The sequence below is a fragment of the Psammomys obesus genome, unplaced genomic scaffold, assembly GCF_907164565.1.
Source record: "Psammomys obesus unplaced genomic scaffold, mPsaObe1.curated_primary_1811, whole genome shotgun sequence".
Taxonomy (NCBI): Eukaryota; Metazoa; Chordata; class Mammalia; order Rodentia; family Muridae; genus Psammomys; species Psammomys obesus.
Window position 1 is genome coordinate 8,269,168 of NW_026585987.1, and position 14,781 is coordinate 8,283,948.

At 44.3% G+C, this 14,781-nt stretch overlaps 1 protein-coding gene across 2 annotated transcripts in view; it reads left to right on the forward strand.

Moving 5' to 3' along the window:
* Window positions 1-682: 682 nt before the first annotated feature.
* Egflam (EGF like, fibronectin type III and laminin G domains) overlaps window positions 683-14,781 on the forward strand; it is a 179,968-nt gene continuing 165,869 nt past the window's right edge. For both annotated transcript variants that reach the window (XM_055601137.1, XM_055601138.1), the window contains exon 1: window positions 683-820. In XM_055601137.1, the coding sequence (XP_055457112.1) occupies window positions 724-820 (97 nt within the window). In that variant the 5' untranslated portion in view covers window positions 683-723. The remainder of the gene's footprint in view (window positions 821-14,781) is intronic.

Sequence of the window (14,781 nt, forward strand, 5' to 3'; positions counted from 1 at the left end):
GCTCTCCATCTGTGGGCCTTAAATCCCATTTATCTTCTTAGCAGCCCAGACTCGGCCAGCCCCGCCCACCTCGTCCCCGCTTGCAAATTACGGCCCCTCCCTTGCGCTTCCTCTGGAGTCTCAGACGGAGTAGAGTAGCCTTTGAGGCGTTAGGAAAAGTGGTTTAAACTGGGTGCAAGCGGACCCAGAGGGGCGTCGGGGAAGAAGGGTCAGCTAGTGGAACTGAGGCACCCCAAAAGTTCAGGGTCAGGACCCAGCCGAGGACCCTGGGTACTCAGTCTGAGTGAACGAACTCCTGCGGAGTGTTGAACTCGGTCCCACCCAGGCCCCCGATCTAGGTCACCCGCGGGGAAGAGCTGCGCTGGGGGCTGTCTGCTCCGGAGGTGGGCGAGGAGTGGGTTGATTCAGACCCTGCCCCTCGCTCGCTCTTCCACTAGATTGTAATTCCATCTCCGGCGGGTCGAGCCGCCCTCCCTCGGGCTGCCAGTGCGTCCCTCCCCTCGGCCTCCAGCGTCCACTCCCCAGCCTCGAAACGCTCTGCCGCTGCGAGCCCGCTCCACTCCAGCAGCCAGCCTCCCAACTGCCGCCCTGCCTCCTCGGACCCCCGAGCGGGCTCCCCACCTTCTCACCCTCGCCTCCCTGGCGTCCTCCACGTCCCCCCAGGAGACGCCCTTTCCCTGAGAGCCCGGGACTTGGCGAAACTTTGCAGACACCGTCTCTGAGATGGATTTAATCCCAACCTTCTTGCTGCATTTCTTGCTCCTGGCCTGCAGCCTCCCACCCGGCGCCGTGTCACTCCGAACCGCTCTGCGAAAATCAGGTAAAGCGCTCCGTGGCGGGCACCCCGGTCCCGGCCTTTGGTGGGGTTGCGGAGCAGACAGCTTCACGCCGCTCTCTCCGCTGACCAGCGTGGGCTCCGCTCAGAGCCCGGCCGAGACGTGAGCCTCTCCTTCCCCCAGCACAGGCGCTTCCAGAGAGATTGTTTTTTTTTTTTTTTTTTTTTAAAGAAACGACCTGTTTTCCAGAGCTAGCAGAGGTGGTGGGCTCTGTACGGGACCCCAGACTGCTAAAAGTTGGGGGCAGCGATCGCTCTGTCTCCGATGAGAGAGCGCAGAGGACTTCAACAGCTCCTCCTGTTTCTTTGAACATCTTATTGGATTCATATTGCCTAGAGCCTAGCCATTTCCTGTTGAGTGTCTGAAGGTTTGCCCGGAGCCCTCCCCCCCCCCCTTCCTGGCTCTCCTGTCCCAAGCATCTGGTGGGGAGGGACCCGCACTTTCTCTGCTGTTGGGGTTCTCTTGCAGAAAGGAGCCCACAGTGGGTCAGCCTGATCCTCTTAGAACTCCTGTCTTTTCTCGGCTGTTCAAACAAAGATGTGTATGCACTGTAGGCTAGCTGGTACAAAGGATCGAAAAGAAAGCAAAGCAAAGCAAAGCAAAAACTCACATTTCCTCTAGGTAAAAAGTGTTGTGTGTGTGTGTGTGTGTGTTTTTAATCTACATTGATTTGCCTGTGTCATGAGGGAAAGTAGAACATTTTAAACAATAAAGTTTTTTTTACATTGCTTCTGAGTAACAATTCCTATTCTTTGTTGGCCAGGACCATATTTAGAATTGTGAGGGGAAAAAAAAATCTGCTTTTTCTTAGCTTACTTTGCAAGTGGGGGTTGTCTTATGGGATTAATTACGTCTTCTGAACAATGGAAAACAGTCTAACTATTTGAATTCAGCCTGCAAAACCTCACAGAAAGTGGAGTCTGCCTTCACAAATGTTTCTGCAAGAGGCAAACTAGAAAAAAAAAATTATCAGAGTGAAAAGAAAACAATCTTGGCAGGTTTCCATTTGGCTGCTTAAGTCTATCTTACCGCTCAAGGTTCTATCTGGAGTAGTAGGACTGTTGCCCTTTATCCTAGGAGCTATCTCAGTCGTCAGGCTGTATGTGGGGTCACCTGTGTGCCCTAACCTGACTTCATAGTAAGGACTATCTTCCGCCCCCGCACCACACTCGGATTCGGACAAATCTGTCTGCGCGCTGTCAAGGTTCATCTGAGAGGCAACTGCAACTTGTCTCCTTGAGTGCTCGCTCACCGTCCAGCATTTCAATAGGAGGCTCCTCTGAACTTTCTTCCTAAGAAAACCGCCCTAAGATCACCTGCCCTCTGCAGGTTTCTGCACGTGAAACCATCTCGCCACCGCATTTGAATAGCACCTTCATACATACGGTCGCTTAGCTAAGTGCCGTGTGCAGAGTTCTTTAAGGACAGACTTCATCCATTCACACAGGCCATAAAATTGTTTCACAACAACCTGCTTTAAAACACGTGTTTCCCCATTTGTTCCTTGTGTGTGTGTGTGTGTGTGTGTGTGTGTGTGTGTTTCTCATTCCTCTCCTAGAACACATTTCTGTCTAGTTCACTCAGTATCTTGTTCAGACATTCATGTCACCAACGTTACATGTTTGCTTCATTGGTTTCTACCTGAGGTATTGACAGGAGTGGAGGTGATTTTGAAAACTTCTTTTTAAATGTTCTTGGCCTCATCAAGGTGGAAGCAATATTTAGGCTAGCTCCAGCCTAGGAAAGGCTTTTTTTTTTTTTTTAATTACTTCATAATTTTATCCAGACAACAGCTTTCAGGTTGGAAAGCTGCTTGGGTGAAAATGACAGCTACTTCATAAACTTCAGGGGAAATTTTCCTTGTGGGCTCATTTACATCCCACGGAAAGACTAGTTTTTGATCCGTAAAATTGGTCCAGATTAAAAACTGAATGTGCCCCTGTTGGCTCTGATGTGAACAGCAGAGGAGCTCATTTATAATCTTCCCCAGACACCAGCGAATCCTGCTCCAATCCAGATGGGAGTGACTTTGGGCCTTGTTTTCCACCATAGAAATCGGCTTGTGTGCAGTGCTTTGAAGGTGGCGTGGCCACCACACAGGCATTCCAAAGCAGTCTGTTTTGCTTATCTATTCCTCTTTACTCGCCTCAATCGACTTTTGATAAATCCAGTTTAGTTTCGAAGTCTTGGATTCCAATTAACCTGAAGGCTCCTTTCCTGCTTTTAGAAAGAGACAGGTAGAAAAGAACACCTTGCCTCCTCACTCCAAGGTGTAGCCCCTCCTGGCCCTGAGCATTAGGAAAGAAAGCTCCGAATATGCCAAGACTCACAAGTCGCCACTGTAGTGCTCAAATTAAGTCAAATTAAATAATAATAACTGACACTAATTAAGTGCTTGTTATACTGTTCTGAGAACTTGACACATACTGATTTCTTTAATCAAGCCTGCAGCCTTGTGAGCTGTACGCTGCTAGTTTCTTTGTTTTACCAAGGGTGGGGGCAAAACTGTGGCTTAGGGGAGCTCAATATCCTACCAGAGGCCCCAAGGAGGCTAGCTGGTGGAATGAGAATTTAGGCTCTGGTATTTGGCACAAAATCCCAGTTCTCAGTTGTCTTGTTTGCAGAACTATGTAGCCTTGGGTGTTTTCAAGGCTGAGTTCCCCAGGCACAGAGCCCCTGCAACCAAGGTAGAGGGCCTTGCCTTGCTGTTTTGTGTGGGAGACTTCTGTCACCTATGGAAGATGACTGGACCTCCAAGCCACATAGTACCTACACTATTGATGTGGGTACAGGAAAAGCTACTGTCCCCTGACCTCATCCATAAGAGTGTACAGACAACTGGGAACCGCTTGCTTCCTTTTGTTAGACTGATGGGGATTAATGTTTTGGTGGGAAAGAAAGACACTGGAGTCCCTTGGTGGTAGCAGAGTGAGGTGGTGGAGAGCCTGACGTCTTCACCACCTTAACACTCCTCCTCTGCAGGCCTCCATGGCGAATAAACGCAGTGTGCTGAAAAGGTTTCACTCGTGGTGTTATAGACTGGGAGCAAGCGACAGCAACTCGTTTTGCAATAGGACTGAAGGACTGACTCGGTGATTTGTCCAAGGAACTCTCGAAAGCTGAACTGCGTTAGTGTGAAGGCCACCAACACCAGTGGCCTGTAGCCTTTTGCATCTGCTTCTCAGCAGGGATTTCAGGAAGAAGGGCGGGCAAGTTCACGCAGCTGTGGACAAGCAGGAAGGAGGCCACCCACGGTCCACAGGCAGATCTGTGACTCTGGCCATCACTGTGAAGATCATTTCTAGGCAGCTCTATTGAAATGAAGACATTTAGGAAAATGCTTCCTTTTCCGCGATAGTTCTAACAGACATATCCAGCAATGACATCCTCAGCGGCTGAGCCTCAGCCATCAGTACTGCCTAAGGGGCCCGTGTTCTCTCTCGCTCATCACCTGCCTACAGGCTGGTTCTCCCCTTGCAGGTGCTTGTTTTGAAATATATCTTCTTTAATATTTTCTTTACTCAATAATATAATTTTGTGTTCCTTAGTAGAAAATTTACCCCATCACTGCCACTGGCAACTAATGGTCTAATTTCTGCTCCTAAAAGTTTTGATTCTTCTAGAATGTCATATTTTGTGTCTGCTTTCTCGAACCCAGCACAGTACCATTAAGATCAAGCCATGTGCAGTGGCACTCATCAGTGGTTTGTTCCTTTGTCGTTGGTTAGTAGTAGTCTCTTTAATAGATATCAGATGACCAAAGATTAACTGTTCGCTAGGGAATGACTTTATAGGTGTTTTCAGCTTCAGGCTGCGGTGAATTGGACTGCTACATGCAGCTACATACGTGTCTCTGTGTGTGATATGCTTTTAGTAGATCACTACTTCCGGTAGGCTGAACCTTACAAGAGAACAGCGAGTTGTTTTTCAAAGTGGTTGTACTGTCTCGTATCGGTAGGAGCAATGGCTGGAAGTTCCAGTCATCCTGGGTTTCCTACGGCATCTGGTACATGCTCTAGTTTCATCTTGGTAGCTGTGAGGAAACAAACAAACAAACGGAACCAAAACCCAACACAAAGAAACTTAGCAGAGGATTTGTGTAGTTCACAATTCCGTGTTGTACTCCATCACTTGAAAGTGACGGCAGTTTGAAGCGGCCAGCTGCGTCAGATCCAGTCAGGAGCAAAGAGAAACAAATACACACATGCTCACTTGCCTGCCTGCTTGCGCTCAGTGATTTCCCTACTATTATATGTTTATGATTCCCCTGATTAGAGAACAGTGAGGCCCACAGTGGGCTGGACCTTCTCACAGCAACCACCATAATCATCAAGACGATTCCCACAAGCCAACTCAATGCAGATAATCCCTTCCTAATACTGTCTTCCCAGATCATTCTAGGTTGTGTCAAGTTGAAAACTAAAGCTAGCCATCAATGTACAGTTGTTCCTTTGTCATTTCCCCGTTTTTGTTTTGTTTTGGGCTTTCTAATAGATGTCTAATGATGTAGCTCATCATGGTTTTAATTTCTGTTTCCTTCATGACTAATGATATTGGACTTTTTTTTTTTTTCATGTGTCATTTGCCTCTGAAGTTTCTTTGGATCATTTGACTTTTTCTTAAAAAAAAAAAAAAAAGAGATGTTTGTTTTCTTACTGAATTTTTTAGTGCTCTTTGTACATTTTGAGTGCAGTCTTTTATCAGATATGTGCTTTGAAAGCACCAGCCTTGCCTGTTTTTGTTTTCTTTTTTGTTTGTTTGTTTTCCTCTTTTGCATGTATGTGTGTGTGCCTAGGTGTGTGACAGTGGGAATTCCTGTAGAGGTCAGAGGAAAACTTCAAATGTCATCCTTCTAAGCCTATCCACCTCTCCTGATGAAGGGTCTCATATAGGTTTTGAGCTAACCAATTAGGCTGGACTTGCTGGTAAATAAACCTCAAGGGTCCCCCAGTTCTTTCTCCCCATATTGAGATTACAAGTACCTGTCACCATGCCCAGAAGTTTTACCTGGTTTCCAGAGACTAAATTAGGTCTTCATGCTTGCAAGGCGAGCACTGCTGGCTGAGCTAGGTCTCCAGCCCATTCCTTTTGTTTTCTTAAAAGTGTCTTTTCCAAAAGAAGAAAATTTGAACTTGGACCAATCCAGTTTATTTCTTTTTACTAATTACTCTTTTTAGGACAACTTAACCCATGATTTTAAAAAATGTTCTTCCTTATCTAGAACGTGTGTGTGTGTGTGTGTGTGTGTGTGTGTGTGTGTGTGTGTGTTACACAGGGTCTCTCTACATAATCCTGGCTGTCCTGGAACCCACTATATAGACCAAGCTGGCTTGGAACTCATGTAGATCTGTGTGCCTCTGCCTCCCGAGTACTGGACTTAAAGAGTATGCCACTGTGCCAGACCATGAAGTGTGCTATTTAAGTGAAAAATTCTTTTCTCATTTGTAGATACGTTGGCTTTATTAAACAAGTACTGTTGTACTTGGTGGGGGGGGGCAGGGTGAATCCTTGGCTTAGTGCATTGCAGGGCCTCTGCCCACAGCAGCTGGCACCACTCAAGCCTACTCACATTCTCTTGCAGCAGATAAAGGGTGGGTCTGCTATCTCAGCAGGATCTGACAGTGTGGTTCTTAGGGATGTCTTTGCTGTGGCATGCCTGTGGCCTGGCACCAAGAGTCAGGATGGCTATACTGTAATATACAAGGATATATCGTGTGTGTTTGTTTGTGTGTGTGTGTGTGTGTGTGTGTGTGTGCTTCATGCACATATTATGTCTAGTGGTTCTTAGCTGGTGATGCCCCATGAAATATATATATATATATATCACCAGAGCTAAGAGTTTAATAACCTTAAAATTCTTTGGGCAATGGTAGTTTGTAGTTTGTCTTCTGTTCCCCTGCCCCAGTGGGTTAATATGGCCTGAGCGTGTCCACTGATTCCAAGCTGGATTTATGAAAGTTGAGTCCCATATGTCTGAGGTTATGGTGGGCCTCAGCTTCCATGGTTTGTCCTGTGGATACTTCACTTGCTGAGGTTAAATAGGTTTGTAGTATTTTCCAACTAAATGATACCATGGTTTTGTTTGCTTGTTTGTTTGGTTAGTTAAGTGGTTAGGTCTCAGGTAACTCGGGCTTCCTCTATTCCCCAACTTCTGTGACTCTAGGTGTGTGCCACCACACCTGGCATCATGACATCTTGATGGCAGCAGAGTGCTTGAGCTGGCTAAGCCAAGCTCCTTAATGATCTCTGCATGTCAGGCTGCATGTACAGGGATCACCTGTACATTCTGACAGGGGGGGAAAAAGGCAATTGAGGAAATATAGATAGCAAAATCTTAGGTGCAGGTTGTACAAAAAGCTCCCCAAAGCTATTTCTGAGTTCACTGGTGTGTACCTCCCTTGTGGAGAAGGATCCAAAGTCTGGGTTCTATGTCCTGAGATACACCATGAGATACTGGCCCTGTTAAGAACTGCTGATTGAAGAGGTGCATCTCGGGTGGAAAAATTACATACACAGCCAGCAGAGGGCATAGTTCCAAGCTGGCTGGCGAAGGTCTCCGGCTCTGAGCAGGCAGGTGCAGAGGTCTTCAGCTAGGCATTAGGAATTTTTAGAGTATATCCTAGGCCTCAGCCTTTGAAACACGAACTCCAGGAGAGTTGACAACAGTTGACTCACAGTCAACACATGGAGGATTTGAGCTCCTCTGCCCACCCTGCTACACCCACAGTATGTGTTTGTCTCTTCCAAGCCAAACTGTGCCAGCTAGCCGCAGGATCTGGGCAGGTGTAAGTTAATTAAGCAACTGTGTATAGACTCAGTGGGATTTCTGGAGGTTGGCTTGGGGACTTGTGATCAACTTTTTTCTTTGGTGGCTATAGTTATTATCACCTCTTAGAGACATGCTTGACATGCAGCCCAGGTTAACTCTGAAGAGGTAATCCTCCAGCTTTCAGGCTCCTGGGTGACTTGTGGACTTAAGGTGCCTGAATGACACCTGTCCGGAGCCAAAGCATTCACGCCTTCTTTTCCTGCTGCCCAGTGAGGGACAGCTGCGTGTAGAAGGGAAACCCTGCAGAAAGACGAACAGGCACCCCAGTCACCACAGAGCCACCCCCCCCCCATTCTCCCCTCATGTCCACAAAGTGGTTCTTTTAGCTTGCAAGCATGGCTCCTGGCTGAGGAGACAGGCACACACTTCAGTGGTCAGCCAACTTCCGACCAAGCTCTGAGCTTTCTTATTTGTTATTTAGTGACACCTGGAGAATTATGTAAGCTTTGCAACCTTTCTCTTACTAGAGAAATTATCTGAAATTAATTAATGAATAAATACAATATTAGGGAAAGTACCTACCTTATAGGTATCCTCAGAGAACAAATGAGGTAGCGCATGTTCCAAGGTATTGGATAGGCCTGTCTGGTGCTTAAGGGCAAATTGAAGAAACTGTTAATCTGGATTGGAAGGGAAACCCTGAAAGAGTATATGTGCAAATGTATTTATAGGCATCCTAACAAATATAAGCATTTATGATTTTACTTCTTTTGTATCCTTTCCTGTACATGTTAATTTATCGTTGTATTTGATTTAATTTGTAGTGATTTACAAACATTTCAGATGTTTTATAAATAAATTAATATGTGTTCAGCCACATACCTTGATCTTATGTTTGGAAAATGAGGCTGCCAAGTACATGTGTTTCATTTGAATGGATTTCCTGTGTAAAACAGCATAACCCTTGGAGCGATGCTTGAATTTTACCTGGTAATTATTTGGGGTGCATTTGACAGGATTAGGGGAATGGAAGCTGTTCCTGAAAGAATACTCTTGTGCTTCATCTGTGAAAGGGAAACTAAGAGGCAGCTCAGGTCTTAGGTACTGCATAGTAGTGACAGGCCCAGAGAGACAGGCCCAGCCCAGGGACTTCCTATAACGATCCTTTATTTCCTGGGCTATAAGAAGTCAGAGGAAGTAAAACAGACCTGTGCTTTGAAAGAGCTGAAGTACTGGGTAAGAACGAGATATTCCAGACCAAGCACCCATAATCCAAAATCGGAAACCCTAAATCCAAAACTTTTTGAGCACTGACATGGTACTGCAAGTGGGAAACCCCACAGATGACTTGACATGTAAAATTTAGTTTCATGCACAACATTGTTTAGAATATTTCATAAATTACCTTTAGGCTATATGTAGAAAGCATTTGTGAAACATAAAAAAATGTGCTTTGTGTTTTGAATTGGATCCCATCTCTGGCAAGCATCATTACATATATGCAAATATTCCAGAATCTGAAAAATATCCAAACCCCTCCTCTTCTGAATCAATTTAGATGAAGGAAATCTGTCTGATTCAGCTAGGAGTAATCACAGTAGCTACTGGCACCTTCACCAGCCAGGTGTGGTGAGGCTGCCTGTCCCATGGCTCTGTTCTCATCTGCTTTCCTTTCTAAGTCTCTCCCTTCTCACTCCCCTAATGACACTTGAGATGCATTTCTTATCTGACTCTGCAAATACTGAGCAATTTAAATTTTAACACTGTTTTTTGCTGACAAGGCACCCCCAAATCCTGATTCAGTTTTAATACAACGTTAATGCTATTTATTTTTCTTGGTGCAATAACTTTATATTAGCCTTTTAACAGTTTATATTGTGCGAAAGGAGTCCTATCAGCAGGCACTTTTCCCTAACATCTGGGCAGTTGGGAACATAATACTTAAATATAACCTGCATTTAAAGCCTTCCTTGGACAGATGGCTAATTTTATTGATCTAATCTTACACTTAGAAATAGGTCCCATGATCCTTTGCTCGCAATTCTTGGAGTGAGCGGAGAAATAAATAAGATGGCCGATGGTTGTGAATTAGGAGCCTGTTACATGTCTGTGATTTATCTTTTAAATACTCCCATATAAATAGTGGCAGTATGAATTGCTTGAATCTCTACCCTAGGGAAGTTTAGATAATGCTTGCAGTAACACAGGTAGGAAGGCAGCACTCTAGCAAAAGAGTTCACATCTATTTTCACCTCTTGGTGACAGTGCCATAGAGTGGTTAAATGTGGAATATTACCTCTGCTCTAGGCAGGCGTCCATGCCCCTGGGCTGGTTAGTTATCATTTGAGCAATTTTAGCGTGAACTCCACTTTCAAAGATAGCTGCAGAAACATATCATGTGAGGTAAATTCACACAAGAAACTGTGTGTGGTGGTACACGTCTGTGTCATAGGACTTGGGAGGTTTAAAGCAGGAACCTTGTAAATTCCAGGCTGCTGGGGGCTGCTGCATAGTGAGGCCATCTCAAAAACAAAATACAAACGGACACAACAACAAACCCAAACTCACACTAAAGGGTTTGTTAATCAGGGTTCCATTATATATTCATTGGTGAATATATAATTGGCTAATAAATTTGAACATGTCTCTCTAATTTTGCACAGACAGAATAAGAATCCAGCAAGCTCAGTTCAGTGCTTTCTTCGTGTGACAGCAAACTCATTTTTCTGCTCCAAGTTTGTTCATACTGTCACTAGAGTGGTGATGCATCTCCTGGTGGTGGTAGCAGAGGCGGCAACAATGACTTGGAAGGCAGAGGCAGATGGATCTCTGTGAGTCTGAGGCCAGCCTGGTCTATAGAGTAAGTTCGAAGATATCCAGGGTTACACAGAAAAACACTGTCTTGAAAAAACAAAGCAAACGAATAAATAAACAAAATGAATAGTCACGTGTGCACATACAAACACGCCCTTGTATTAATAAGGCCAATCAACATCAGCTGCTGGGTGAAGAACTTCAGTTTGTTGACTTCACACAATATTTATTTTCCATTTATTTGCAGTCTTCTGTGTGTGTTTCTGGTTGGCCGTTTCCTCTGGATGACTCTCTTGTGTGTGGCGACCTCAAGATCTTACCATCCTTTGTTTAGTTTCTCCATCTTGTAATGCTACTGTCTTCAAGACGCACCTACAAAGGATCGAGGAGAACATGAAGGATTGTGGGAGGGGTTCTGCGTGTCAGAGCATACCACAGTCACATAGCCCCAACTGAATTGCAAGGCTTTCAGGAAATGCCCTTTAGGTGTGTTTGTGGGAAGAACCTGAACCCAGGACAGTAGTTGTCTCTACTTTCTATTTTGAAGTTCCTTAAAGAACCAAAAAGAGGTGTTATCAAATCTGCAGAGGCAGGCTGTCTGCGGTTTTTGTGTCTATGCCTGTGGGTGACCTGGGATGTACTTTCATTGTAATGTTCAACACTGCTTGAACAGCAAGCACTTCCTTTTCATGTCATGTGCTGTTACTATATAAGAGCGAGTATGGAAACGAGCGGCCAAGGATGGGTTCTTGCAAAGAAAAGAATAGCTAAGGCAGGTACCTATAAAGAAAGATTTGTTTGGGCTCATAATCCTGTTCTAAGATCTTAAGGCTGTGCCTGATGCCCTCACTAGTAAGACCCCAAGGTGGTGCAGAGAAGAGGTGGGGCGTAAGGAAGGGAGAAAGCATGGGTATGCATCCTGTCTCTGGCTCTTTTTAAAGACACTGGTACTTAAGTATAAATGTTCCTCCTAGTGACCTTATCTCATCCTAAATACCTCCCAAAGGCCCCAGCTCTAAACACTGCACTCAGACTAAATCTTCACCCTCACAGTGCCTCACAGTGGGGATTAAATTTCAACACATGTTACAGTGGGGGATGTAGTCAGGCCATGTCTGAACCGTGGTGGTTACCATCTGTCAGAAGCCACAGCAACATAAGGAAAGAGCCTAGCAGCCAAGCAATCCTATTGACTTAGGTCGGTTTGGATCAAGGCCCAAAATATGCAGAGAACTGCGTTAACCAGGGTCCCTCCATTGTGGTTGAACTCTGGTGATCCCTGAAGCTACAGCGATTTGATTTCCAGAATGGAAAAAATCCACTCATCTAGGTTCCTTTCTACCCTCATTGCTGGTTCAGAGAAAGTCTGACTGCAAGTGCATGCTATGGGCTTCCTGTCAATCATGTGGCATTAAACTTACCACCTTCCTCCAGATTCCGTCTGTGTTGAGTGGGCTTGAACTCTCAGAGCCTCCACCATGTTACCATGTGTCTGTCTATGGTATTATCAACTCTTCTAGTAAATCTTACCCCAAAGGACAATCTGCCTTAATGTCCTCTTGGACCCCCAAACCCAGAACTTTTCAAGCTACGTGAATATATGTTTTACATTACTGCATGTTCTTACAACTTACAAGAAGGAAGCTTAATCCCTTTATAGAAGTCACCTATGAATCAGTCCAGTGGTTCTCAACCTTCCTAATGCTTCGCTGCTCAATACAATTCCTCATGTGATGATGACCCTCATCATAAAATCATTTCGTTACTACTTCATAACTGCAGTTTTGCTACTGTTGGGGATTGTAATGTAAAGTATCTGTGCTTTCTGATACTTTGGAGGTTCGAGACCCCCAAGTGGAGAACTACTAAATTAGAGAGTGGATTTCTGGGGCTGAGGAGATAGTTCAGAGGATAAAGTCCTTGCCACAATAAGCATGAGACATTTGATATTCAGGACCCATGTTTAGAGAGCTGCTTGTGTGGTATGCACTTAAATCCTAGCAATGGGGAGGTAGAGGCAGGAGGCTCTGTGGGACTGGCTGGCCAGGCTGTGTAAGCTAACTGGTGAACTTTAGGTCTCTGAGGCCTACCTCCGCACACATGCACTCATATGCCTACACACATGTATACAACCTAAATACAAAATAACAAAGAAAAGAATGGCTTTCTAAAGTGTACAAATTAAAGCTTTAGCCACCCTACCCACCAGTTTTCCAGAAGCTCCTCTATTTGGGCTCTAACACAGAAAGGAGTCTTCACAGTATGTAATTTATTCAGTAAGATGCTTCTTAAAATATAACAGTCTCTTTGACATAACAGCCTGCTGGCTGAGGATCAAGATGGTGTGGATGGATCCCACTGACCATAGACTCACAGGTTTGCTTGAATGACTTTCCAAAGCACCTTCAAAAAGGTGATTTCATTACAGCTTGGACATCTTTGGCCCATTGGGAAATCAGGGCAGATGACTTAGAAGTAGGGAGATGGTATCGACAAGGCATGAACCTAGGCTGACCAGCTCTCTAGCCCTGTTGCTTCTGGTCAGCCCAGAGGTGTATCCACAGCCAACAGAAAAGGTAAGAGTGAAACTCCTGCAGGCAGACTTGAGTCTCACTCTGCTGGACGGCTTGCTATCCTGTGCACTTATTTGTTCCTCCCCTGTTGAATGTGTCCCCGCATTAATCTGACACTGGAATATTTCTCCCTTAACTCTGTCCAGGTCAATGTAAGATGTGACTCCCATTGCCCATGGAGGGGTCTCACCAGTCAGATTTCCTCTTCATCCTGCCTTCTTTGGAGAGGTTGTGTGCATCCCATGGATACTCTAGAATGATTGAGGACTGTTGACAGTCATCCTCACATGGGCTGGTGTGCAGATAACAGCCCCTGAATTTTCTGGCTGTCTCTGGTAGAAGGCATTTTTGGTGTCTCAGGGACCACCCAGATGACTGCCTAGCCTTCTCTTCCTTCAGATATTCAGCCACCTTCTTTGGTAGTAAGCAATATTTTTAGTCTTCCAAGGTAGAACATGTCAAAGCTTATCATTCAGGTGACAAGGCTTTCTCTTTGATGTTCTGAGAGCTTCTCACTGGTGTCATGAAATAAATAAGGCATTAGGTTGTATAACAGTTATTCTAAAGTAGTGGATAAGCTTCAGTAATAACCCATATGCAGAACACAGAGGGATCATAGAGACCCCAATCAGACAAGTCTGCCTGCCTTTGAATTCTAGTTTCAACTTTTACTGTTGTCTGACTGCAGATGAGCACTTCATTTTTTTCATTCTTTACATTTCTCATCTGAAATTTAAACTTCATAATACCTACAATAAGATTATTTAGATAAGCCTATAAAATGCCTAAACATTTGGTGTTCATTAATTATGCTCTTTATGCTTTATAGAGTTTATATAATAGCAGAGATGGTAGCTTTTCCATATTGACACAACCCTCAGATCTGAATGACACTGACATAACTATATAAATGAGAGTAGGAGCTCATGAAAATGCAAATGAAAGAATTTCATTGTCTTAACACAAATTTTTGGAATATATTCCCTCAAATGATGAGTTTTAATGTCTAGATTAGTCAAAAAGTTCGTGTCCTTGACAGAACACCTGAAATCAGAGTCAAATTTAATAGAAATAGTCAATGTTCATTTGGAGCTTCGTATAAGAGCAGGAAGAAAGGATTAAGCCACTGGAATAGTGATGGATTTTTTTATATAAACTATCAAAACCAGGACTGTTTGTAGGTAAACATTTTTTTTTTTTGCAATTTCTTAGCTATCTTTTTTTTTATTATGCTATTAATAGAATAAACTTAAAACATGCTATTTGCTTTTTAAGACTTTGTTTTTGTAGTCGTGTGTCTGTATATGTGTGCAGGAGTCTGTGGAGACTAGAAAGAGCTGTAGTTATAGATTGTTATGAGCTTCCTAACATGGATTTTGGGAATTAAACTCTGGTCTTCTGGAAGAGCAGCACGCACTCTCAATGATTCTAATCTCCAGCTCACAGGTGCTATTTCTGTGGTAAATGCAGCCTTCCTCCTCCTCTTTTGTAGAAAGGGTCTCACATAGTCTAGGCTGGCCTGAAACTTTCAGTGTAGTTAAGAATGACCTTGAGCTTCTAATCCTCCTGTCTCTCCTTCTTAGTGATGGAATTACTGGCATGCAACACCAGGCCCAGGGTTTTTTTTTTTTTTTTTTTCTTTTCTTTTCTTTTTCCCATCTTTGACTTAAGGATATTCTGCCAAGATCACTTTCTCCAATTGCAGTTCTGATCCTGCAACTTTTGTATTTAATATAGGATTTGTGTGTGTGTGTGTGTGTGTGTGTGTGTGTGTGTGTGTGTGTGTGTG